Genomic DNA, 24,548 nt, shown 5'->3' on the forward strand with positions numbered 1-24,548 from the left:
TGTACCCCAAAACCTAAAATGCAATTAAAAAAAATACAAGCAAATACAAAAAAAAAAAAAAGAGATCGACACCATCCTGGCCAACATGGTGAAACCCTGTCTCTACTAAAAAATACAAAAATTAGCTGGGCGTGGTGACGCACGCCTGTAGTCCTAGCTACTCGGGAGGCTGAGGCAGGAGAATTACTTGAACCCCGGAGACAGAGATTGCAGTGAGCTGAGATTGAGCCACTGCACTCCAGCCTGGCTCCTGGCAACACAGCAAGACTCTGTCTCAAAAAGAAAAAAAAAAAAAAAAATGGCTGAGCATGGTGGCTACTTGAGGCTGAGGTGAGAGGATTGCTTGAGCCCAGGAAGTCAAGGCTGTGGTGAGCCAAGATCATACCACTGTACTCTAGCCTGGGTGGCAGAGTGAGACCCTGCCTCAAAAAAAATAAATAAAGTCAAAAAAGTTGCGGTAGGGGCATCAGATCTAAGGAAATAAGGTGGTTCAGGGAGTGACTTTTTAACACCAGGCCACTAAACGCTATAGACTGCTTTGCAGCGCAGCTCAGAGAGGTAGCAGACTGTTTGCCCAGAGCCCCATGTTACAGATGAGGACACAGAAGCCACACTAAGAAACAGAACCCTCCTGGGGTCAGACAGAGGCAGGGCTGGACCAGAATGCCCCCTTCTGCCTCTGGTGCTCAGGGCCAAGCTCATGCACTGTGATAAATCTGGCAGCTCCACATCCAGGGAGTGATGGGTAGGGGGAAGAAAGGGAGAGACAGAGGTCAGGCCACCCCCGCCCACCATACACATGGTGAGCCACGCTCGGGAGGTCAGGATTTCATGTCTGACTTTCTAGTAACGGAGCTGGCTCTGCATGGAGCTATCCACCTTCTCTTGCTCAACTGCTGTGGGGCGGGCTCAGCCCTGAGCTAGGGACCTGAGCCAAGATGCTCAGCCTTTAAGAGGTCCAAGCCTTACCAGCCCAACCGCCCAACCAGCACATTCTATAAACAGCCACTTTTCACATCCCTGCAATTAGACTGTCTACCACAGCCTCGGGGACTCGGGGCTTGACCTGGCCAGTCCCCCCAACTGATGTTCCACCACCCCCTTGTTCGCTGCATTCTGACCATGCTGACCACCCCCCTCCACTGATGCACCTGTTGCTCCTGCCTCGGGGCCTTTGCGCTTGCCTCTCCTTGGAAGGTCCTGGCTCCCAGGTCCTCTCCTCCAGATCTCACTGGTCATTCAGGGCCCAGTCACCTCTCCAGGGAGCCCTCCTTGAGCACCAACCCAAGCAGGCCCCTCCCAGTCCCTCTCAGCCCATCCCCTGCTGCATTTCCTTCTTAGCGCTGATCTTTCCCTGCCCTCGTGGGTGCTAATTCCCTGTTGTATGCACAGTTCCCAGCACAGTCCCTGGTACAGAGTAGGGCCTCAATTCATAATTGTAACATAAAGGAATGAATAAAACAACAAATTCAACAGATCAACCAGGACTGAATCAGATCTCCCAGGAATAGATGCTTTTAAAGAAAAAAAGACACTATAAGGAGCAATTCCCAGAAGAAACCGCCTCTTTCTAAGAAACCCCTTCTTTCCTGCTTCCTCCAACCTAAATTTGCCCAACGGCAGCCTTTGACTCTCGGCTAAAGTACTAGGGAAATGCCCACAGCACCACCTCTCACTTCTCCTGGCTTTGCCACCAAAGGGCTGGGCACACCAAGCTTGCAGAACTGAGTTAAATCAGAGAACCATCTCACCACTTACATGAATTTTCTGGGTAGCAACGTTTTAAGCCCCTCAAACTTTTCTTAAGCTGTCTTTGGCTGGGCGCAGTAGCTCACACCTGTAATCCCAGTACTTTGGGAGGTGGAAGCAGGCAAATCACTTGAGGCCAGGAGTTTGAGACCAATCTGGCCAACATGGTGAAACCCCATCTCTACTAAAAACAGAAAAATTAGCCAGGCTTGGTGGCAGATGTCTGTAATCCCAGCTACTCAGGAGGATGAGGCAGGAGAATTTCTTGAACCCAGTAGGCAGAAGTTGCAGTGAGCGGAGATCGTACTACTGTACTCCAGCCTGGGCAACAGAGCAAGGCCATGTCTCAAAAAAAAAAAAAAAAAAAAAAAAGTTTTACTTCTACTTGATGGTTTGGGGTCACCAGGCTCACTTATCACATCACTCTCCTGTAGCATAGGGATGCCCATGGTGTGGCGTGTGGCAGTGGAGGCTCAGGCCTCGGTGCTGTGTCTGTGTTCAGGGTCGTTTCTGTGTCCTCCCTGGCTGTCAGTGATCACCTCTTGCTGCTCCTCACTCCATAGTCTCTACCACAACTTCAAATCTGCTACGATCTGAAAAACCTGTTAGAACTGTGTGCAAACCAAGAATAAACAGGACCTGCCTGAAAACTCGAGAAGCTCTCCTTTAAACAGGGTACATGGGATTCGGCACATCTAGCTTGAGGCTCAGGGAAGATTTTCCATCCTTCTCGGTTCCAGCTGTGCCTACAAAGTCAGAGAGCAGCAGAGCCCCCCACACACGTGGTGATGAGGAGCTAAGTCCCCCGGCACTTCCCCGGGGAGGCGGTGCTGAATCCGAACTCGTAAAGCAGCTGTTCTGTGCCTCCACCATAAAGCCCCGCAGTGCTCGGAGAAGCAAAGCACGGGAGAGGCTTTTGAAAGTTCTGTGAAATCTTGTGGCTCCAAACACGTTTCCCTCAGCTTCGCTCTCCCTCACTTAGGAAAACAGAGCTCTCAAGGGAGCCTTTGTGAGCAAAAAACCCGGGGCTGGTGCTGAGCACACATTTTGACAGTTACAGCAAGGCTCGGGAGAGACAGTTTTCAAAGCAAAACAGAACCCAAGGGCCCTTCACATAGAGCTTCACTGTGAAATCCGCTCTGATTCCAAATACCTTGTTTTCACCCAATTATGCCTTAGGAGGAAACTTTGTGCCTCTTTCTCTCTCTCCAATTAAAAAAAAAATTATTTTCAAGATGGAATCTCACTCTGTTGCCAGGCTGGAGTGCAGTGGCACTATCTCAGCTCAGTGCAGCCTTAGCCTCCCAGGCTCAAGCAATTCTCCTGCCTTAGCCTCCCAAGTAGCTGAGATTACAGGCACTCACCACCAAGCCTGGCTAAGTTTTGTACTTTTAGCAGAGAGGGGGGTTTCTCCATGTTGGCCAGGCTAGTCTCAAACTCCTGACCTCAGGTGATCCACCTTGCCTTAGCCTCCCAAAGTGCTGGGATTACAGAACTTTGTTTTTTTATTTTTAGAAAATTATTTTTTAAGTAAATTTTTATTTATAAAAATATTTATAAATTAAAAAAAATTTTTTCTGAGGCTGGGCACAATGGCTCTTGCCTATAATCCCAACACTTCAGGAGGCCAAAGCTGGAGACTTGCTTGAGCTCAGGAGTTTAAGACCAGCCTGGGCAACATAGTGAGAGCTCAACTCTACAAAACAATACAAAAATTAGCTTGGCATGTGGCGCACACCAGTGGCCCCAGCTATTTGGGAGGCTGAGGTGGGAGGATCATTTGAGCCAGGGAGATTCATGCCACTGTGCTCCAGCCTGGGCAACAGAGGGAGGTCCTGTCTCAAAAATAAATAAGTAAGTAAGTAAGTAAATAAATGTCTCTGTCATTAAAAAAAAAAATCAGCCTCTGTCCCCTGTGTTCTTTCCTGCAAGCAAGGCCTTTCCAATCCCTCTACTCCAGGGACCTCACGGAGCTTTGAGAAACAGCAACACAGGCCACGGGGGTTATAGGGGGAGTGTGGTCTTTAAAGGCAGGTGGACGAGAGTGAATCTGGCTTCCAGCACTTTCTGCTCCCTGCATGACTCAATGTTAACAAACCACTTAGTCGCCCTGAACCTTGCTTTTCTCATCAGTAAAATGGAAATAATAACACTCACTGGAGATCAAGGAGACAACACAGCAAGTGAGGCAGTGGCTCAAATGGGCAGTCCTGAATGGTAGTTAGGCCCGGGCACGGTGGCTCATGTTTGTAATCCCAACACTGGGAGGCCAAGGTGGGCAAAGCACTTGAGGCCAGGAGATCGAGACCAGCCTGGTTAACATGGTGAAACACCATCTCTACTAAAAATACAAAAAATTAGCTGGGCACGGTGGTGTAGGCCTGTAATTCCAGCTGCTAGGGAGGCTGAGGCAGGAGAATTGCTTGAACTCAGGAGGCAGAGGTTGCAATGAGCCGAGATTGAGCCACTGTACTCCAGCCTGGGCAACAGAATGAGACTCTAAAACCAAAAACTAAATGGTAGTTAGTGTTATCATTATTGAGAATACCTAGAGCACAGCAGTCAGTCCAAGTTCTCAACCCTGGCTACATTTTAAAGTGTACTAGGCAGCATTTAAAAGATTCTGAGGTCCAGGATGGGGTCGATGTCTCCCGGCTACGGTCACAAAAATTCCCTTTTCACCATGCATTCCACTCCCTTTCCCTCTGCAAATCAATGCCCATGCATCCTTCCTACTGGCTCAGAGTCACCACTTCCAGGACGCCCTCCCCTAGTCTTCTTCAATAGCCAAATGTGAATCAGAAGTCACATGGAACATGCTGCCTTTTCATTATGATGCAGGCGCTACATACGAGCTATGAGCAGCCTGCAGTGTTGGGCCACAAGAAGTATGTGGAGGTGTCTGGATATTTGCACAGAAACATCCTGAGTCTCCTGCCACTTTGAGTCCTCCTGCTTGCTTTCTGGAGTTTTCCATCTATTCTTAGTTTCAGCAATTACAGGTTGCTTTCTCAGTACAGGTTCCTCAAATAGCGCCAACCTCCCCTGTAATCTGGATTGAGAGAAGGCAGATGAACCTGCTGGTTCAAACTGTATAGACCAAGAAGAGACAGACCTGGGGAAGACTCCTGAGGGGCAAATCTCGAGCTTAGAATCCCAGTCCCCGCTCTCACCAGCCGTGGCCCCTCAGTGTACCTCGGTTTGCCTGACCGGATGAGATGGTTTCCAGGGAGCCTAACATTCGGTGTTTCACTAAATTCTTCCAGGCATGGAATTATTGTAGGTTTTCATAGCAAGGCGCAGGCAGGGAAGTTGGGTTACCTGGTCCTGGAGCTTCTGAAACATCAGAGGGTGTGGTTCTTCCAGGATCTTCTCATTGAGCCGAGACTGCCCCTCCACGTTGACCTGTGATGAGGCCTTGCTGGACAGAAAGGTCATGTAGATCTCCTTCGCCTTTTCCTGCATCTGGAGGAGACAGATGGGCCCTGTGTACTATCTACACACCCAGCCTTTCTGGCCTGAGCCCTGCTCTCCCCTCCAGCCAGGCCCAGAAGAGCTGCTGTGGCAAGAGAAAGGTATCCCCCGCAGCCTAGGTGTTCTCAGGCCCCTCCAGAGAGAATTTCTATCTGTGAGAGCCCACACCGCCAAGTCCCTACCCGCTTCATGTGTCTGCAGCCACATCTCCTGGAACAAAATCGATGCAGAATTCAGAAGCGATGACAGAAAGAATCCTGGCCCACAGAGAGCATTCAGTGCCACTCACAACCATCCTGTGGCAGGGCGCAGTGACTCAAGCCTGTAATCCCAGCACTTTGGGAAGCCAAGGCAGGTGGATCATTTGAGGTCAGGAGTTTGAGACCAGCCTGGCCAACATGGTGAAACCCCATCTCTACTAAAAATACAATAATTAGCTGGGTGTGGTGGTGCACACCTGTAATCCTAGCTAGTCGGGAGGCTAAGGCAGGAAAATTGCTTGAACCCAGGGGACAGAGGTTGCAGTGAGCCAAGATTGCTCCACTGAACTCCAGCCTGGGTGACAGAATGAGACTGTCTCAAAAAAAAAAAATCGAGTTAAAGCATGCCTATCCCTACCAGTTACCAAGCGCCCACTAGGCTGCAGACACCTGCTTGGAGTGGTCCCATTTCCTTAATCCCCTGGAGATGCAGCAAAGGGCATTTTCCTGTTAGCACCATGAGGACACAGAGGACAGGAGAGGTGGCATGGCTTATCTGAGAGCCTCTGGGAGCCCCAGGACTGTTTGGATCCAAGGACTCTGAATTCTGCTCAGTTCCACTTCCGAGAGACATACTGGCCCCTCCAGGTTGTGCGGTCTGCGGCCCTCTCAGGCAGGTGCGTTTCCTTTTAGGTAAGGAGAAAACACTCGCTGCCTGCCCTCAAGTCCAACTGCCATCGTGCTGGGAAGCACCGACTTCCTGTTTCACTGGAAACGAACCGAGGCTGGCTCAGGGGCACTCACTGATGGTAAGGAGATGACCTCACAGTAAGAACTGTGTCTTCAGGACAGTGTGCCTCACATCAGGGCTGCAGGCACAGGAGCCCTCTCCTCCAGGACTTCCCCGAGGGCTGTATTTTCTTTTAGAGAAAGGAGACTTCCTGTGCTCATACCTCACCAACGGCAAAAACGGGGCTGTTTCTCTGAACGTTAGAGTCTAAAGCATGACCTCACCCTACAGAGCAAAGCAGACAACAAATGCCTCTAAAAGGCAGCCACACAGCTATGACATGTGTGGGTGGAAGGGAAGGGGGCAGGGGCCTGGAAAACTGCCTTTCTCTCCATGAGCCCACCTGGGGGTCCACATGTGCTGTGGAGCTTGGTTTGGGAAATCCCATGTTCTGCAAACCTTCTACCCTTAAGGAAGGTGGTTACCAAAGGTTTTGATAGCTGGTGAATGAAAGGAAGGAAGAGTAACCCTTTTTTTTAGTTCAGGGGACTGAGGACAAAAGACCCCAAGAAGCCGCAGCCTGGCCATGTCATGTTCAGCGGGAAAGCACGCCTCACCAGCACCTGCAGGCAGACAGCCCAGGTTGGGTGAACGCCCAAAACCATGCTGTCCACCCTGGCTTTACCGTCAATAGAAGCAAGGCATCCATGCCAGACTCGGTGACGCAGGAGTCTCTCCAGACAAGCCTGGCTATCCAGGGGACAGGTCTGGGGGCTGTCCTTGAGACCCAAGGAGGTAGCACCTAGGAGCTGGTCCTGCTCGCCTCTCCAAGACCCACCCGCTCCATGAAGCCATAGCCTCCCACCCACCACCATTCTGTCAGGAAGCAACACTTTTGGAAAACCACTTCCTGTTTTAAAGCTGCTTCATGAAAGGAGAATTTCAGTCAGGCAGATGAGCAAACTCCATGCAGAGCTCTGGGGGCAGAAATCCCTTTAGACCTCCCATTCCCTTGAATATTCACACACACACATACACACAGGTGTGCACATGCGCGCGCACACACACACACGAATCCAGGCTACCTGAGTAATTCTGAATAGAGAAGTTTAATGAGTGGCTTGAGTCTTTGAGGTGGGGCAGAAGGGGCCTGGGAGGAGGAAGTAGGTTCCAGGACCACAGGAATTCAAGCCTCGAGGGTCTCAGCCCTGCCCTCTCCCACTGGCCGTCCCTCTGGAGTTAGTGTGAGAACAGTGCGGGGCTGAGGCCCTGGCCAATGAGATATACACTGTGAGCGGCTCCAGGTCTCAGCTTATCTCCACCGGGCTAGGAAGTATGACTGAAAAGGGAAGCCCTGATGCTGTGACCACAAGCCAGTCACGGGAAGGCCTGGTGTCCAGGCCAAGGACGTGAACCAAAAAGAAGAACCAGTCTCTGGAGATACTTTGGTAGATTTTTCCAGAGCTTTGTTAACCCTATTCTAGCTACTGTTTAGGTAGGAACAGAACTGGTGGAGTTGATTCTGTGTCTGTGGCCTGGAAGGATGGCCAGCTTCTCTTAGACGGCCCTGACTCACGTGGCTGGCCACAGCCTGGACCAGAGAGCTGCTTTCTCCCTGGGGACACCCGACATGCCCAGCATCTGAGGGTGTCCTGGCAGGTGCTGGAGAAGGGCCCCACCTAGGCCCATCAACTCAGGGACTACCCATGGAGAACCTGCACCCACCTGCACCCCTCCAGGCACCCCACGAGGCTAGGGCCTTTCTTCGAGGCCTGGCAGTGCCTCAGCTATGACAATGCTCAACCAGATGTCAGCTCTCGAACCCTGTTCCCTGCAGGTGCATGATCAGGAGAAGCAAATTCACTTTCCTATCAGCTCCAGACACACACACATCTATGCAGACAAACTGGAAAGTCACCAGGAGCCCCAAAGCTCAGAAGAGTGCTGCTTCCCACACCGGCCCCTCCCTCCCCTATCAGCATGCTTGAACTTTCCCACCAGGAAAATAAAAGAGCCACACTTGCCCAAGCTGCAACCTCCACCTCCGAAGTTTAAGCAATTCTCCTGCCTCAGCCTCCCCAATAGCGGGGATTACAGGTGTGTGCCACCATGCCTGGCTAATTTTTTCTATTTTCAGTAGAGACAGGGTTTCACCAAGTTGGCAGGCTGGTCTCAAACTCCTGGCTTCAAGTGACCCACCCGCCTCAGCCTCCCAAAGTGGTGGGACTACAGGCGTGAGCCACTGTGCCTGGCCCCAATTCCTTTTTGAAATATCTCAAAAGCATGCACCCATGTCTCCATCGTCCCTCTCATTCTCTCCTCATGCCACACCCAGGCTTCTGCCCAGCCAGCACAGCTCCACCAGCCCGCTGATGACCCTCAGGTAGTGAGGGCCCTCAGATCTTCCTCCAGAACGAGCTGGCCCCACAGCTGCTCAGCACCACTGTGTTCTCTTCTCACTTTCCCCGCCTTGTGAGAGCCTGTCCTCTCAGGATCCCCAGCACCTCCCTGTGTCTGTCTCCCAGCTTCTGTCTCCCTATTCCCTCTGTGAGTTCTGGGCTTTCCCAGACTTCTGTCCTTGGCTGACAACTCTAATGCCATGTTTCCCCCAGATTTCAGCCCAAGCATCCCCCAGGCTACTGACCCACATAGCCAACTGGTTTCTAGCAACATGGGCTTGGAAATCACACCGACACCTCGAATTAACACAAAGGAAAGGAGAGGTCTCCTGGCTGGCAGACCCCACAGCCACTACTCTGGGAAGCTGGAAACTTCAATCCCCTGTAGCCAGTCCCCACCCCTATCCCATCTGCTGGCCTCCAGCTCCTCTCCACCCCGTCCTCTGCCAGAGATGGAATGCAGGAGAGAATTCCTAGGAAAATGAAAGGATCAAGACTCTAACTTTATTCATATCAATTTCAGAAAGAAAATGAGGCAAAGAAAATATCCAATAAATGATAAGAAAATAGTTTCAAGAACTGGCTCAGGAAATGGAGAGCAGTCAGAGGAACAGCAGATGACTCTGCAAAGACACGGAAAAAGAAACCAAAGCCCCTGCACAGGTGGGGAGGGGGTGCCAACGAGAAGCACATCCAGAGACGGCAGAAGCTCGAGGGTACTGGGGAGCCGAGATGAAACTGATGAGGGCGGCAGAAAGAAGCCATCAGATCCCCAGGTCCTCTGCCTCCTCTGCCAACCCTGAGCAGTCAGGTGGCTCCCTCCCTGCCTTCAACAGAAGACATGAGTTTTCTTTTCTCAAGAGACAGACCCGGGGAGGCTCCAGAACAGAGGCACAGAGGATGGCAAGAGTGAGAGACCAAACGGAATAAAGGGATTCAGGGAAATTCCAAATATAGACCCTCCCAGCAAAGTTCTTCTGACACGGTTAATTAGAGATACATTTACTTTAGGAACATAGCAGGCTTGTGCCCCACCAAGAAGAGACTAAAGGGCCCTTGCCTGGAGAAAATAAAAAGGCAGAAAAAACTCAATAGGAGGATTTGAAGATAAAGTTGAAATCTCCAAAAGCCAAAAAAAATCTTTTTAAATAGGAAGAATAAAAGATAAAATTAAGGGCTCAATGCAAGGGTGAAAGATCATCCTTGGAAAAGAGACCAGAGACGACGGAAGGAAAAAAAGTTACTAAAATGATGATCGTAATAATAACAACATAAGACCATTTCCCAAAACTATACATTTCCAGATTATAAGGCTCCACAGAGAATCCACACAATGAAGGAACTCTGCCTCCACCTCCAAAGCCCCTGACTGAACACTTTTAGAATATTGGTGATGAAAAGATCCTGACCAGGTGGAGTGGCTCACACCTGTAATCCCAGCACTTTAGGAGGCTGAGGTAGGAGGATTTCTTTTGAGACCAGACGAGGCAACGTGGTAAGATTGCTTAAACCCAGGAGGTCCAGACTGCGAAGAGCTGTGATCTCACTATATTCCAGCCTGGGTGACAGAGTGAGACCCTGTCTCAAAAAGAAAGGAAAAATGCCTGGCATGGTGGCTTATGCCTATAATCCCAGCACTTAGCAGGGTGGAGGCAGGTGGACCACCTGAGGTCGGGAGGCTGAGGCAGGAGAATTGCTTGAACCCAGGAGGTGGAGGTTGCAGTAAGCCGAGATTGCGCCACTGCACTCCAGCCTGGCGCCTGGCAACAGAGCGAGACTCTGTCTCAAAAAAAAAAAAAAAAGAGTTCAAAACCAGCCTGACCAACATGGTAAAACCCCATCTCTACTAAAAATAAAAACTTAGCTAGGTGTGGTGGTGAGTGCCTGCAATCCTGGCTACTTGGGAGGCTGAGGCAGGAGAATCACTTGTACCTGGGAGGCAGAAGTTGCAGTGAACAGAGATTGTGCCATTACACTCCAGAGTGAAACCTTGTTCAAAGAAAGAAAAGAAAAGAAAAGGGGACAAAAAAGAAAAATAGAAAAGAAAAGAAAAAAAAGAGATCCTATAATATCCCAGAGAGGGAAAAAAAGAAAGAAAACAGAACAGTTTACATATAAATTACTGATTCTCAACCAAAGTAGACTATGGGACATCTTCAAACTTCTGAGTACATTCCACCTCAGAATTGTATGCTCTGTCAGATTACCAATGAAGTGGGAGGGTAGGAAAAAAATAACATTTCCACTCACAGCCATTTACACCTCTACCTGTCCAGCCCCCTTTCTCAGGAAGCTATTGCCGGCTTTGCTTTGGGCTCTTCTCTGCTGAGTCATTCTGGAAGGAATAAGTCATTCTCATGTGCTATTCCCCAAATGAGGGAATGACTCAGGAGAGAAGAGGACCTGGATCCAGGCAATGGAATGCCTTAGTCCTACAAAGAGGAAGGGAAGTTCACATGTGTCAGGCATGGATGGGTCTGGGCCCTCAGAGACACTGGGGAAGAAGTGGTCCCTGTCCCAGAGCCCACAAGACAAACCATACAGAAGATAGACAAGTAAATGACACGGATACACAGAGTCGGTGAAACCCTCTCGTCTACGGCCATGCCACTCTGAACGTGCCCGATCAGATCTCATCTGATCTCGGAAGCTAAGCAAGGTTGGGCCTGGTTAGTACTTGGATGGGAAGAAAAATCCTCCCATGGTCTCCCTGCTGGAACAGACGTAATAAATTTGACTGTGAAATCCAGTTAGAAGTGCACAATAGAGGATTAAAAATAACTGGCCGGGTGCGGCAGCTCACGTCTGTAGTCCCAGCACTTTGGGAGGCCCAGACGGATGGCTCATCTGAGGACAGGAGTTTGAGACCAGCCTCGCCAGCATGGTGAAACCCCGTCTCTACTAAAAATATAAAAATTAGCCAGGTGTGGTGGCAGACACCTGCAATCCCAGCTACTTGGGAGGCTGAGGGCAGGAGAATCACTTGAACCCAGGAGGCGGAGGTTGCAGTGAGCTGAGATCGTGCCATTGCACTCCAGCCTGGGTGACAAGAGCAAAACTTTGTCTCCAAAAAAAAAAAAAAGAACAAAGAAATTCAGTTAGGCAACTTCTCCCAGTGCCTACGTTCCCCGTCCCCCTGACTTTTGTAAATTGGTAATTTAGAGCTTCCTCCCTGTTTTTACTTCCCAGGCAGCAGCACTCACTAGGTGATGCCTGGCATCAGAAATGTGGCTCTGAATTTTTTTTTTTTTTTTTTTTTTTGAGACAAGGTCTTACTCGGTCACCCAGGCTTGAGTGCAGTGGCATGATCATAGCTCACTGCAGCCTCGATCACCCCAGGCAACTACAGGTGCACACCATCATGTCTATTTTTTTTTTTTTTTTTTTTTTGTAGAGACAAGGTCTCACCATGTTGCCCAGGCTGATTTCGAAGGCCAGTGCTCAAGTGATCCAGCCACCTTGACTTCCCAAAGTGCTAGAATTACAGGCGTGAGCCACTGTCCCCAGCCTCAGGCAAGCTGCTGCTTAACTACTCAGATCATATCCCTGCATCTTCTAATGGGAACGATGACTCACACTGGGGCCCAGACACTCCAGGACAAACACCCCAGGTATCACCAATGCCTCCACCCAATCTGCATTCTCAGGCAGTGACAGGGGACGGTGGCATTCACTGCACCAAAGCAATTGCCGGTTGCATTCCAGGCTTAAGGACACAGACTTTCTAGAGAAGTCCTATGCTGAGCCGGGCGCAGTGGCTCACACCTGCAATTCCAGCACTTTGGAAGGCCAAGACAGGCAGATCACTTGATATCAGGAGTTCAAGACCAGCCTGGCCAACATGGTGAAACCCCATCTCTACAAAAAATACAAAAATTAGCCAAGCATGGTAGCACACACTTGTAATCCCAGCTATTTGGGAGGCTGAGGCAGAAGGATCACTTGAACCCAGGAGATGGAGACTGCAGTGAGCCAAGATCGTGGAACTGCACTCCAGCCTGAGCAACAGTCAAGCCCTGTCTCAAAAAAAATAAAATAAAATAAGAAGTAGAAGAAAAAGAAAAAGAGAAGAGAAGAGAAAAGATGTCCTATGCTGGACGTGTCGGGGTACAGGCATGGAAAGGGGCTGCCCGTTCTGAGGCTCTCTCTGTAGGAGATGGACAGGGCAGGGCAGCCCAACACCAGACCTGCCTCACCTGAAAGGCTGGAGGAGGCACGTCGAAGGTTTGACCCCATCCTCCAACCACCCCATTAAAGTCCTACAGGGGCCTTCCCAGCCCTGCTCACATTGGCACCCAGGTTCCCAGGTGTGGCTTCCCTGCCAGCCTGAAGCACAGCACAGCAGCTTCCCCCTCAAACATGCCACTCATTCCTTCTGGTCTTCCCTCAGCTCTTCTCACCAGCCATGCCTGCCCACACACTGTCCCTGCTCTCGGGAACGCCTTCCCCATCTCAATGCCAAGTCTCAGCTAAAAAGCCACTTCCCCTGGATCCCTCCCTGTTGCCCTCGCCTTGCTCCCACGGCACATGCACTTCCCATCTCTATGCCCATCATAGCACTTGCACAGGCTTACTCCCTCCAGGCGCACTTCCTTGGCGCTGCTCATCTGTCCTGTCCCTGGGCTGCCTCCTGCTCAGTGCCGGGCATCAAGCAGGCACTTCACAAAGATTCAGGGAGTTCAACTGAACGGAGGCACAGAGCAGCATGGTGTGCAGGGAACCTCAGGTTCCAGCATGCTGGTTCACGTCCTAGCTCTGCCATGCTGCGGGGACCTCACTTCCTCATTATACTGCAAGAGTGGGCCGGCCCACCCACAGGCCTCTCCTACCTCTAATAGTCAAAAGAAGAAGGCAGGGGAATGGACATCTGTTTGCTTGCTTGACTCTGAGCTAGGATTTTACGGTGAGGATGGTCGCAGTAGTTGCAGAGTCTACCATTTATTGATAATGGTCCCCGGGCCCTGTCCTTGGTGCTGGGGACAAAGGACAACAGGGAGGCTCCTGTTCTGAAGGCCCTTAGCCTGAATCCTAACATTCCAAAGCATCCCCCACCACCTGCTTCTCACTTTCCCCTGAGGCCCCCTCTCCACCCAGGAGGCTCCAGGCAAGTTCACCCAGAGGAGAGAAAAAGCCGGAAAGCAAAATCCAAGGGTCATGCCCAGCAATGGCTTTTCAGGTGGGCCTGGGAAGTTCAAGCCAAAGAGACTCCATCTTAGAATCCTCCCTTGCCACCTCTGGAGAGGAAGGTAGCGGAGAAAAGGCCGCACTGTGCCATCTGGGGAGATGCGTGTTTGCACCCGGAAAAGCCATTGAATAAACCCATTTATTCATTTCATTTATTCATTTACTTTTTCCAAGCAGTTATCTGCAAACACTTCACAGCTCCTGGCCCATGGATTCCAGCTTTTGGACATGAAATCTCAAAAACTGGCAGCCCACAAGCTGCACCTGCCCGTGGGTATGTTCTGTTTGGCAGGCAAGGGTTTAAATATTTTAAAATGAATTCCAACATTTAAAAATCATCTGGTTTCACATAAGGATCCAAATGTCCAGCTTCTTTAGAAAAACAGGCAGCCCTAGGTAGAACAGAAGAGGTGCCTTGGGAAGAAAGGTCACCAGGGTCCCAGGGCAAGCAAAGATCTAGGAGATTGCCGTTAGTGAGTTGGTGGAGACAGAACCTGAAGCAGGGGAAGCCCAGACAGCCACAGGCCCTAAACCACCAGCCACAGGCCCTAAACCACCAGCCACAGTCTGTGCAGGCAGACAGGCTGTCCTCAGGTGGCCCCAGTCCCCACCATTCCCTCCAGACTCACACCAGGAGCCTCCTTCATTCACATGACTTACTGGCTCCTGCAGGCATTTAGCCAGCAGCCTCTTAGAAAGATACAGGGCCAGGCCTCATAAACCCATCCAGGGCACAGGCCTCCTTCCCCATAATCTCATCTACCACCCTTAGACCCAACAGCTGACATTGGGAATGAAGGCAAAGAGGACGCATCTACCCAGGAGAACAGTCAGAGACTTTCTATGCAGGATGCTCGCCAACTATGGGACACTCAGAAAGGTATATTGAATAATTGACAATCCCTCTGATGCACCTTGTGCTTTTATCGTTATACATCTGCTTATTGTTTTACCACGTCCAAAAATGCTAACATGTCAAACTCTGGGGGAGACATCTTCATAACTTATTCATGAAGAAAAAAATGGTATGCAATGAGAAACTCTAAATGACATAAGTTGTTTTTATTTTAAATATTGGTCCATTTGAACGGCGCCATTTAAAAATGGATTAACTCATCCTTTTAAAAATGATTAATGGGCTGGGCGCAGTGGCTCACACCTGTAATCTCAGCACTTTGGGAGGCCGAGGTGGGTAAATCACGAGGTCAAGAGATCGAGACCATCCTGGCCACCATGGTAAAACCCCGTCTCTCCTAAAAATACAAAAACAGCTGGGTGTGGTTGTGTGCACCTGTAGTCCCATCTACTCAGGAGGCCGAAGCAGGAGAATTGCTTGAACCTGGGAGGTGGAGGTTGCAGTGAGCCGAGATTGTGCCACTGCACTCAAGCCTGGTGACAGAGCAAGACTCCGTCTCAAAAAAAAAAAAAAAAAAAAATGCTGGGCACGGTGGCTGACGCCTGTAATCCCAACACTTTGGGAGACTGAGGCAGGCAGATCACAGGGTCAAGAGATTGAGACAATCCTGGCCAACATGGTGAAACCCCATCTCTACTAAAAATACAAAAATTAACTGGGCATAGTGGGGCATGCCTGTAGTCCCAGCTACTCGGGAGGCTGAGGCAGGAGAATCACTTAAACCCGGGAGGCGGAGGTTGGAGGGAGCCGAGATTGTGTCACTGCACTCCAGCCTAGTAACAAAGCGAGACTTTGTTTCAAAAAAATAAAAAGATTAATATTTGATCAACACAAGATACCTAATCTGAAGCTTAAATCTTCCCCCAAAACTAATGTGAATCATGTTTCTTTAGGCAATTTCAGAATCTATTGGAAAGGCAGTTGTAACTTTATAAGGAAATAGAAAAAAGTTGTCAAGAAAGTGATTACAGAGAAGAGGAAATACCTGCTTCTTGTCTTGCATTTTCTTGAAATCTTCACACGCTAGCCAAAACAAAACGTTTTCTTCACTGAACTCCTTTTTTAAAAATTCCTGTGGATACAAGGAAAAAGAGTTACACGGTATTCCACATTTTTAAAAAATGAAACAAATGGCATTTCCCTTCAAAGACTGATATGGCAAAATTCAACAGAGGAACATGGTTCAGTTACTCTCAGAAAACTCCACTCTCAAAAACAAATGCGTATGTTTAATATTAAAGCTAGAATTTCATGTGCATTTGACTTTAATGGTTTGAAAGTGTAATGAATAGTACAGATGAAGCAGGAATCTACTCATATTTCTAAGCTGACAATAAATTACCAAAAAGTAAATTAAAGTGGAAGATATATTGGTTCCTTCCAGACAGTGTTTAAACAAAGCACATTCCTCTAAAATCAGGCTCTTTTTTTTTTTTAAACAAAAGAAAAGAAAATACATGAAGCATGTCTAAAGCACCATGACAAAATCCGTTTTAAGTTGGAGGTGTGTGCGCTTTCTTTTGGCAGATCTTGGGCAGTCCGTGGCACAGCCAGCTACTCTGCTGAGCAGAGACCTCCTGAGTTGCAAATGCTGCTCACAGTGGCCTGGCGACCAGGAACTAGAAACCTAGTACCACCTGCCACTGCCCCCCTGGGAGCCCCAACAGGGACCAGCTGCATGAGGACTCATCTTATTCCTGACCGAAGACTTAAAGACAGAAGTGATCAGGACTCATTCTCAAAATTCACATGTGTCCTCCAACTGGCATCAGGGGCTTCTGCTGGTCAGAAAAGTTCTTTCTTTCTTTCTTTTTTTTGGTGGGGGGAGAGAGTCTTGCTCCATTGCTGGCCAGGCTGGAATGCAGTGGTGCGATCTTGGCTCACTGCAACCTCTGCCTCCTGGGTTCAAGTGATTCCTGCCTCAGCCTCCTGAGTAGCTAGGACTACAGGTGCCCACCATCATAACTGGCTAATTTTTGTATTTTTCGTACGGACAGGTTTCATCATATTGGCAGGCTGGTCTTGAACTCCTGACCTTGTGATCTGCCTGCCTCAGTCTCCCAAAGTGCTGGAATTACAGGAGTGTGCCACCATGCCCGGCCAGGGAAAAGTTATTTCTAAGTGGCATCGACAGTCCCCTATCCATCAGCCCTGCTCTCGGAGGTCCCTTTGCCAAGTTCACATTGGCAGCCTCTCTCACTCTGTCAACAATGCATTCTGAGAATCCCCCAAGCATGAGAGAACAAGCCTTCACATCAGAGATACCCAGAGCTGGGAATTCCTTATACAGACTACACCAATGGGCACGTATCTTCTCCCCACACCCTGCATCCCCTCCCATCTCACTACACAAAAACCGCATACAGGCTGCTCATGCCCCTCAGTGTCTGTCCAGGACTATCTGTGACAGCGTTGCCAACACGGTCATGACAGATGACAAAGTCTCACCCTCAAGTTGGGATAGACAGTATTGATCTCTCGAGCTGGCATAGACAGCGCTAAGCTGATAGACAATGCTGAACTGCCTACTTCTCCCCTGCATGCATCTGAACTTCTGCACATACTGCATCCATCCCGATTAATAACGAAAAAGACAAACCCTAAATCTTTTCACGCCTTCTGGGTCCTCCAGGAGATTCTCCAGGGATGCCGCCCATTTGGCTGTGCTCTTGAGGCTCTGGTGGCTGCTGCTGGAACTGCCATCGCTGTCGTGGATGTCTGCAAAGCAAAGCTCAGACTGCATATGTAGCCGAAAGAACACTGTCATTTTAAGAAATCTGCATGCAATAGCCAGCACTGTCATTGCCATCACAGCTAACATATGCCAAGTTATGTGCCAGGCTCTGTTCTAGGTGCTTAACATGATAGACTCATTCTTGTCACACCACCCTGTAAGGCAAGCACTGCTATTTCCTCCATTTTATAGATGAGGTAAACTGAGGCTTGAGGTGATGAAGGGACCTGCCGTTTCCAACCAAATCCTTCCCCTACTCTTGTGTCCACGGACCAGTTTGGAGACAGCCCTCAAGTCTCACTCAAATCCTCCTCCCAGAGAACCTTGACTCAACAGGAACTGCTTCCCCGTGGCACTGTGCACACAGCCATACAATTATGGTGCCGTGCTGTGACAATTTACATGACTGACTCCCACTAGTCTGCAGCCTCCTGTATGTCCTCATCTTGTGTCTCCAGCACCTAGCTCACTACCTGGCACAGAGATTTAAAAACTCAGTGCAAGATAGGATTCAGGTGATGGTGCAAAATGTCACAGGGTTGCCAGAATATCCAGGCATCAAGATAAATGATCATTTGAGGCAACATTTTTTTTTAAATCAAGATTTATGCTAAAAAATCCATGATGAAAACAATGCCCAATTTTTTTTTTTTTTTTTTGACAGAGTCTCCCTTTGTCCCTCAGGCTGAAATGCAGTGGTATGATCTGGGCCCACTGCAATTTCCGCCTCCCGGGTTCAAGCAATTCTCCTGCCTCAGCCTCCCAAGTAGCTGGGATTACAGTCGTGCACCACCACACCCAGCTAATTTTTGTATTTTTAGAAGAGACGGGATTTCACCATGTTGATCAGGCTGGTCTTGAATTCCTGACCTTGTGATCAACCCACCTCAGCTTCCCAAAGTTCTGGGATTACAGGCATGAGCCACTGTGCCAGGCCAAAATACCCAAATTTTAAATAAAGACAGGATTGGTTATACTGATTTTTCCTTTTGCTTCAGGCCCAATATGGCTTAGCATCACTGTTACTTTCCCTGACTTTATTTAAACTTCAGATATGTTGTTCATCATGGATATTTTTGCATTAATTTTGATCTTTTAAAACACTGCACTGGCTGGGCATGGTGGCTAATGCCTATAATCCCAGCATTTGGGAGGCTGAGGTGGTCAGATCACTAGGTCAGAAGTTCGAGATCAGTTTGGCCAACATGGTGAAATCCCATCTCTACTAAAAACACAAAAATTAGCCGGGCATGGTGGTGGGCACCTATAATCCCAGGTACTCAGGAGGCTGAGGCAGGAGAATTGCTTGAACCCAGGAGGCAGAGGTTGCAGTGAGCAGAGATCGTGCCACTGCACTCTAGCCTGGGCAATAGAGCAAGACTCCGTATCAGAAAACAAACAAACAAAACACTGCATTAAGTATCATTTATAGGCTGGGTGCAGTGGCTCACACCTGTAATCCTAGTACTTTGGGAGCTGAGGTGGGTGGATCACCTAAGGTCAGGAGTTTGAGACCAGCCTGGCCAACATGGTAAAACCTCATCTCTACTAAAAATACAAAAATTAGTACCTGTAGTCCCGGCTACTCGGGAGGCTGAGGCAGGAGAATCACCTGAACCTGGGAGGCAGAGGTTGCAGTGAGCTGAGATTGCGCCACTGCACTCCAGCCTGGTGACAGAGCAAGACTCCATCCCCGCCAAGGAAAAAAAAATCAGCAAAGTAAATCAATTTTAAATGACACTTTTTAAAAATAAAGTCTCATAAATATTAATTGCTGCGAATAGCTAGGGGGCCACATAGCTAAAAATGTTTTTGGAGAAAATCTGTATCAGAGCACACTGGACTGACTTAATATTAATAGCTCCTATGATCTCTGATGTTCTATAGGGAATCAAAATACATGTTGATTTCTTGATCCCCTGGGACTCGGAATCCAAGCACCTGGGCACACTACCTAGATTTCAGACATTTACCGGATGACATGGGCTAAATAAAATAAAGTAGAACCAGGCCAGCTGGACGCAGTGGCTCACGCCTATAATTCAAACACTTTGGGAGGCTGAGATAGGAGGATGGCTTGATCTCAGGAGTTCAAGACCAGCCTGGGCAACATACTGGGACCCCCATCTCTATAAAATATTTTAAAACTAGGCTGAGTACGGTGGTTCACACCCATAACCCTAGCACTTTGGGATGCCCAGGTGGGCAGGTTACTTGAACAGGTGTTTGAGACCAGCCTGGGAAACACAGTGAAATCTGGTGTGTACAAAAAATACAAAACTTAGCTGGGCATACGGGCATGCACCTTTAGTCCCAGCTATTTGACAGACTGAGGCGGAAGGATAGCTTGAGTCCAGGAGGTCAAGGCTGCAGTGATCCATGATTGTGCCACTGTATTCCAGCCTGGATGACAGAGCAAGATCCTGTCTCAATCAATCAATCAATAAATCAGAAACCCAGAAACCCAGCAGGGACTGTGCTTCAGTGCTCATTAGTGATGGACTATGTAAGAGATTTATTTGGGACAAATCCTTTTCTCTAACCATGAAGCAAACTCACTTAAACACATCACCAAATGGAGTTGATGCTTTTCTAAAGTGACTCTTCAGTTCATGGATATTAAATTAGTTCCCTGTTCTCTTGTAAATGCTGCAGTGGCAAGCTCCTGAACACTGAGTTTCTTTCCAACAAACTATAAATTCAATTAAAAGATCATTATTACAAGAAATTTCTGCAGCAGGGTTCATTCTGGCAAGCATTCCACTAATCTACTCTTCTGCTCTTTGCCCAGAGAATACAGTTTGACAGTTTACTCCATTTCCCCAGCAGATTTTCTCTTAAGTAAATAAATATAGAGACACAAGTTTACTGTTCCAGGAACAATCTAGGCAGTTGCAAATTTCTCTTGCCACGGCAGAAGAACCACTTTGGCCGTAAGTTTTCAGCCTTGGTCTGAAATGATTCCAAAACTCTTGACATTCTTTTCCATAATAAACCAGACCATGGTTGGGTTTTCACTGCCAGGCTGCCTTGCAAATAAATACACACTTTAGATTATCATTTAGCCAACAGAGTGTCTGAGAGTTAAAATAGTTGACTTCACTGTTAGACAATCGCTAACCCCCCACCCTTTATTTTATACTCTAATTATTTTTGCATATTAGGTTTATATATCTGTTTTCATTTGAACAAAAAGTTTTACAACTCGAAACACACTAATGTGGTCCAGCCCCACCTACCCCGTGACCTTATTTTATAGACTGGGAAGCAAAAATCCAGAAGATAAAATGACCTATCCAGGTAATGCAGCTAATGAATCACTGGCTGGAAGCAACACTGGGACCTATGTGGGAAATCAACTGTCCTCACCAGGGCCCCATCTATAGCATCCCAGGGCTCCTGGGAACACAGGAGTTAGAAAACCAATGAGCCCATCCATTCCACTGTCTCCTGGGCTGTCATCTCCCTTGCATCATATGTCATGAAATACATTTACAACCAACACTATTACAGAAGAGCATGGAATTATCAGGGACAGCTCAGAAAGTACACCAAGATGGGGCTGTTCTTTATAGCCATGGGTATTGGTTTTCTGGCTTTGGTGTCCTAGTTAAAGAGAAATTCCTTCTTGCCTTTTTGCCCACCTCTGTCCCCATAAGTGGCACATAAGATCCTTCTATCCGAGATACCTACTCTCTATCTGTCATAAGTTTTCATTTTCTCCAGAAATGGTGTGAATTTTTCTAATACTTTCTGATTGTCTTTCGAGTTTGATTAAGGCTTTTGGCTACTGCACCCCACCCTTTTAAAATCCATCTTGACCGACATCAGTATAGACAGATCTTGATGAGACAGTATTTGCAAACTCTACTCACTCAGTAGTATCTCTCTTTTCCAAGTCACTGTCCCCAGCATCCAATGTTACTGAGCAGACAGTGATAGCCCTTAGACTGAGGGTATTTCTGCTACTCAGGGTGTCCTACTCAGGGGACACACTAAGTTATGAATTCCTAAGCCATCTCAGTTCACTTTAAATGCTGCCACCAACCCACTGGGCATGGTGGCTCATGCCTGTAATCCCAGCACTTTGGGAGGCCAAAGTGGGCAGATTGCTTGAGATCAGGAGTTCAACACCAGCCTGGGCAACATGGCAAAATCCCATCTCCACAAAAAATAGAAAAATTAGGCTGGGCATGGTGGCTCATGCTTGTAATCCCAGCACTTTGGGAGGCCTAGGTGGGCAGATCAAAAGGTCAGGAGTTCGAGACCAGCCTGGCCAACATGGTGAAACTCTGCCTCTATTAAAAATACAAAAAATTAGGGCATGATATTTTGTATTTTTAATAGAGACAGAGTTAGTGCATGCCAGCTACTTGGGAGTCTAAGGCAGGAGAATTGCTTGATTCCAGGAGGCAGAGGATGCAGTGAACCGAGATCATGCCATTATACTCCAGCCTGGGTGACAGAGCAAGACTCCATCTCAAAAAGCAAACAAACAACAACAAAAGCCAGGCACGGTGGTATGGGCCTGCAGTCCCAGCTACTCAGGAGGCTGAGGTGGGAGGATCACTGGAGCCCAGGAAGCAGAAACTACAGTGAGCCAATATTGTACCACTATGCTCCAGCCTGGGTGACAGAGCCAGACCCTGTCTCAAAAAGAATATATATATATATATAAAGAAAAAAATGTTACTCCAAGGGGGAAGGGGAAGCAGGTTAAAATAAATTGAATGAATGAATGAATGAATGTTACAACAAGTCCAGTGATGTTAGAAGAAATAACTTTTCTCAATAGCAAAACAGGTTTACCTCTGAACTTAAGAATAAAGCAAAACCAAAATTTCCCAGCTGCCCAACTTCTGGCACTTGGATCCACAAATTTCCAATACTCTTCTACCCCTTTTCATTGATAAAAGTTTCCATTTTAGACAGATTACACAAGAAAGCAGGCTTGTCAAGCATGTTCTCCAGTACCTTTACAATCTCTCCAGCTAGGGAAGACCTGCTTGTGATATTTGTTTGTTTCAATTTTGTCAGGCTCAGTTTTATTTTTGTTGTCATTGTTTATTCCAGCTGTAAAACGTTTTTGCAATGAATACAAGTTTGTGGTGTTCTTTGTTTTCTTAGCTCCTGGGTTCTTTTCTTTCTGTCTTTCTTTCTTTCTTTTTTTGAGATGGAGTCTCTCACTGTCACCCGGGCTGGAGTACAGTGGTACCATCTCTCTCGGCTCAATGCAACCTCCACCTCCCAGGTGGTAGATTAACCTACTGATTTGGTTAGTATTATCCCCACTTTGCAGATGAAGAAACTGAGGCACAGTAACTTATAAGGGTCCCAGCTAGAAAATGGGAAATAATGGCCCAAACCCAGGCATTCCTGCTCCAGAGTACATGCTCTTTACCAAAGGCTCTATTGCCATTTTTAGTTTTTATATCTGCTGATCTTTATACTCACAGAGACCAGAACACAAGAGCCTTTAAGAAACCAATGACGATCACACTTTGGGGGAAAAAAGAAAACAAAACAGAAAACTGTGTAAGAGTCCAATCCATGCAGAAAAAAAAAAAAAAAGTCACATAAGACCAGGTGGAATCATCTAGCAGGCAAACACAACGTAAATGCATTTTCCATTTATGCTTATGCTGTCCTCTGTGGCTTCTGGCTTCAGTAAAAGCCATTATTTCAAGGATGGGTAAAGCATCACGGTGCAGATGGCTGGGGCTGGTTGTCTGCAGCTTCTTTTATGATGCATTATTTATAGATGCTATGATGTCATATCTCACAGAGACCTTCTCCAGACATTGATTCCTTGGAAATCCATACTCAAAAGGCATCTGTCACACTCAACAGAGCTGAATGCTCACAGCATGGATTTCTGCTGTAAATCTGCAGGAAGGTCTGTGTAATTATCCTGTGTAGACAATTTCTCCAGGTCAAATAATATTTTAGTAATATCTCACTATTCAGTTTCCTCAACATCAGAGCCAACTTACATTCTCCGAAGGTCTGTCCCTAAGTACTCCCCCAAACTCACAAGCTATTAAACATTCAAGTCCAGGAAAAGGCAGAGATGCTAACTCTAAATTCCAAAGAGGTTTGGTACAACTCACATGCACACGTGTGCACACACACTGTACTTCTTTAAAATACTCTACTTTGTAATGAAGTTTCAAGAAAGTACATACCCCACAAAACTTATTTAAAACCTCCTCACCTATACCACACCAAGTGTATTACATTTTTTTAAAAGTCCTCCCAATTTAGAATCAGAGAGTCATTTTGTTACAACTGGTGATCTGTGTAAGGCTCCAGAGAAACTGGGCCATGGAAACATTGTATCTAAATATTATTTAAGTGTTTATCAGCTCCAGTATCTCACTGCTGAGAATAACTACCCTGCCTACATACAGTTCCCCTGCTGGAGAGATTTGATTGAACTGCAATTAGCAGGAAATAATATTAAAAGCTAAAAAAGTTTTTCAATAATCATTATAATTGCCAGCATCCAAGTCAGGAGCAAGAAAGCAGGTGGCAAAGGGTTGGCTCCGCTCAGAAAGGTCATCATGGTGTTTTCACACAAGGGCTCGGGCCTCATAAAAAGTCAAGTGCTCCTGGTGGCCCTTCCAAAGTCACCTGTGCACCTCTGTGTCCTTACAGCACACTCTTCCCAGCCCCCGCCCCACCCAGGGCCAAGTCGACAGGCAAACTGCAGACATTGAAAGGGTGTGGGGGCCATTCCTTACAATCCATGCTCTGGGGTCCACCTGAGAAGTTCCACGCATCCAACAATCCGCTGCCTTCTCAGAGACACCTTGTGTGCGAAAGGCTTTCTCACACAAGAGACTGGAGGGCTCCCGAGTACCCTTGGGTCCAAAGAAAAAACAAGCCTCAACATCCTCTTTTAAGTGGACTAAACAACAGATGGCCACTGGTTTCCAGTTTCTACCAGAGGGAAGGAAATAAGAACGCGAAACTGTTATTTGCAGCCTCCCTAGACTCTCCACTTTATAGGCAAAGGCCAGAAAAAAGAAAATGACCTAGCGGCCCTAGCCTGAAAACAAAGACCCTGCCATCGATTTTCTCCACTTCCAGAAGCCCCTGTGTGTCCTCTGGGGCCTGACACTTATGCGTAAAACTGCCCTCACTCTCCTACTCAGCCTAT

General features: G+C 47.8%; 1 protein-coding gene across 4 annotated transcripts in view; it reads right to left on the reverse strand.

Annotated features, from left to right (window-relative positions):
- RGS10 (regulator of G protein signaling 10) overlaps positions 1-24,548 on the reverse strand; it is a 42,836-nt gene that overhangs the window by 11,191 nt on the left and 7,097 nt on the right. For 2 of the 4 annotated variants that reach the window (XM_002756641.6, XM_035269257.3), the window contains exons 2-4: positions 17,252-17,370; positions 15,638-15,724; positions 5,071-5,214 (exon numbers count right to left, since the gene is read on the reverse strand). In XM_002756641.6, the coding sequence (XP_002756687.1) occupies positions 5,071-5,214; positions 15,638-15,724; positions 17,252-17,370 (350 nt within the window). Of the gene's footprint in view, positions 1-5,070; positions 5,215-15,637; positions 15,725-17,251; positions 24,263-24,548 lie in introns of those variants that run through there. The other 2 variants (XM_009010360.5, XM_078346623.1) reach the window with 2 other exon arrangements.

This window comes from Callithrix jacchus, chromosome 12 (assembly GCF_049354715.1).
Source record: "Callithrix jacchus isolate 240 chromosome 12, calJac240_pri, whole genome shotgun sequence".
Classification (NCBI taxonomy): domain Eukaryota; kingdom Metazoa; phylum Chordata; class Mammalia; order Primates; family Cebidae; genus Callithrix; species Callithrix jacchus.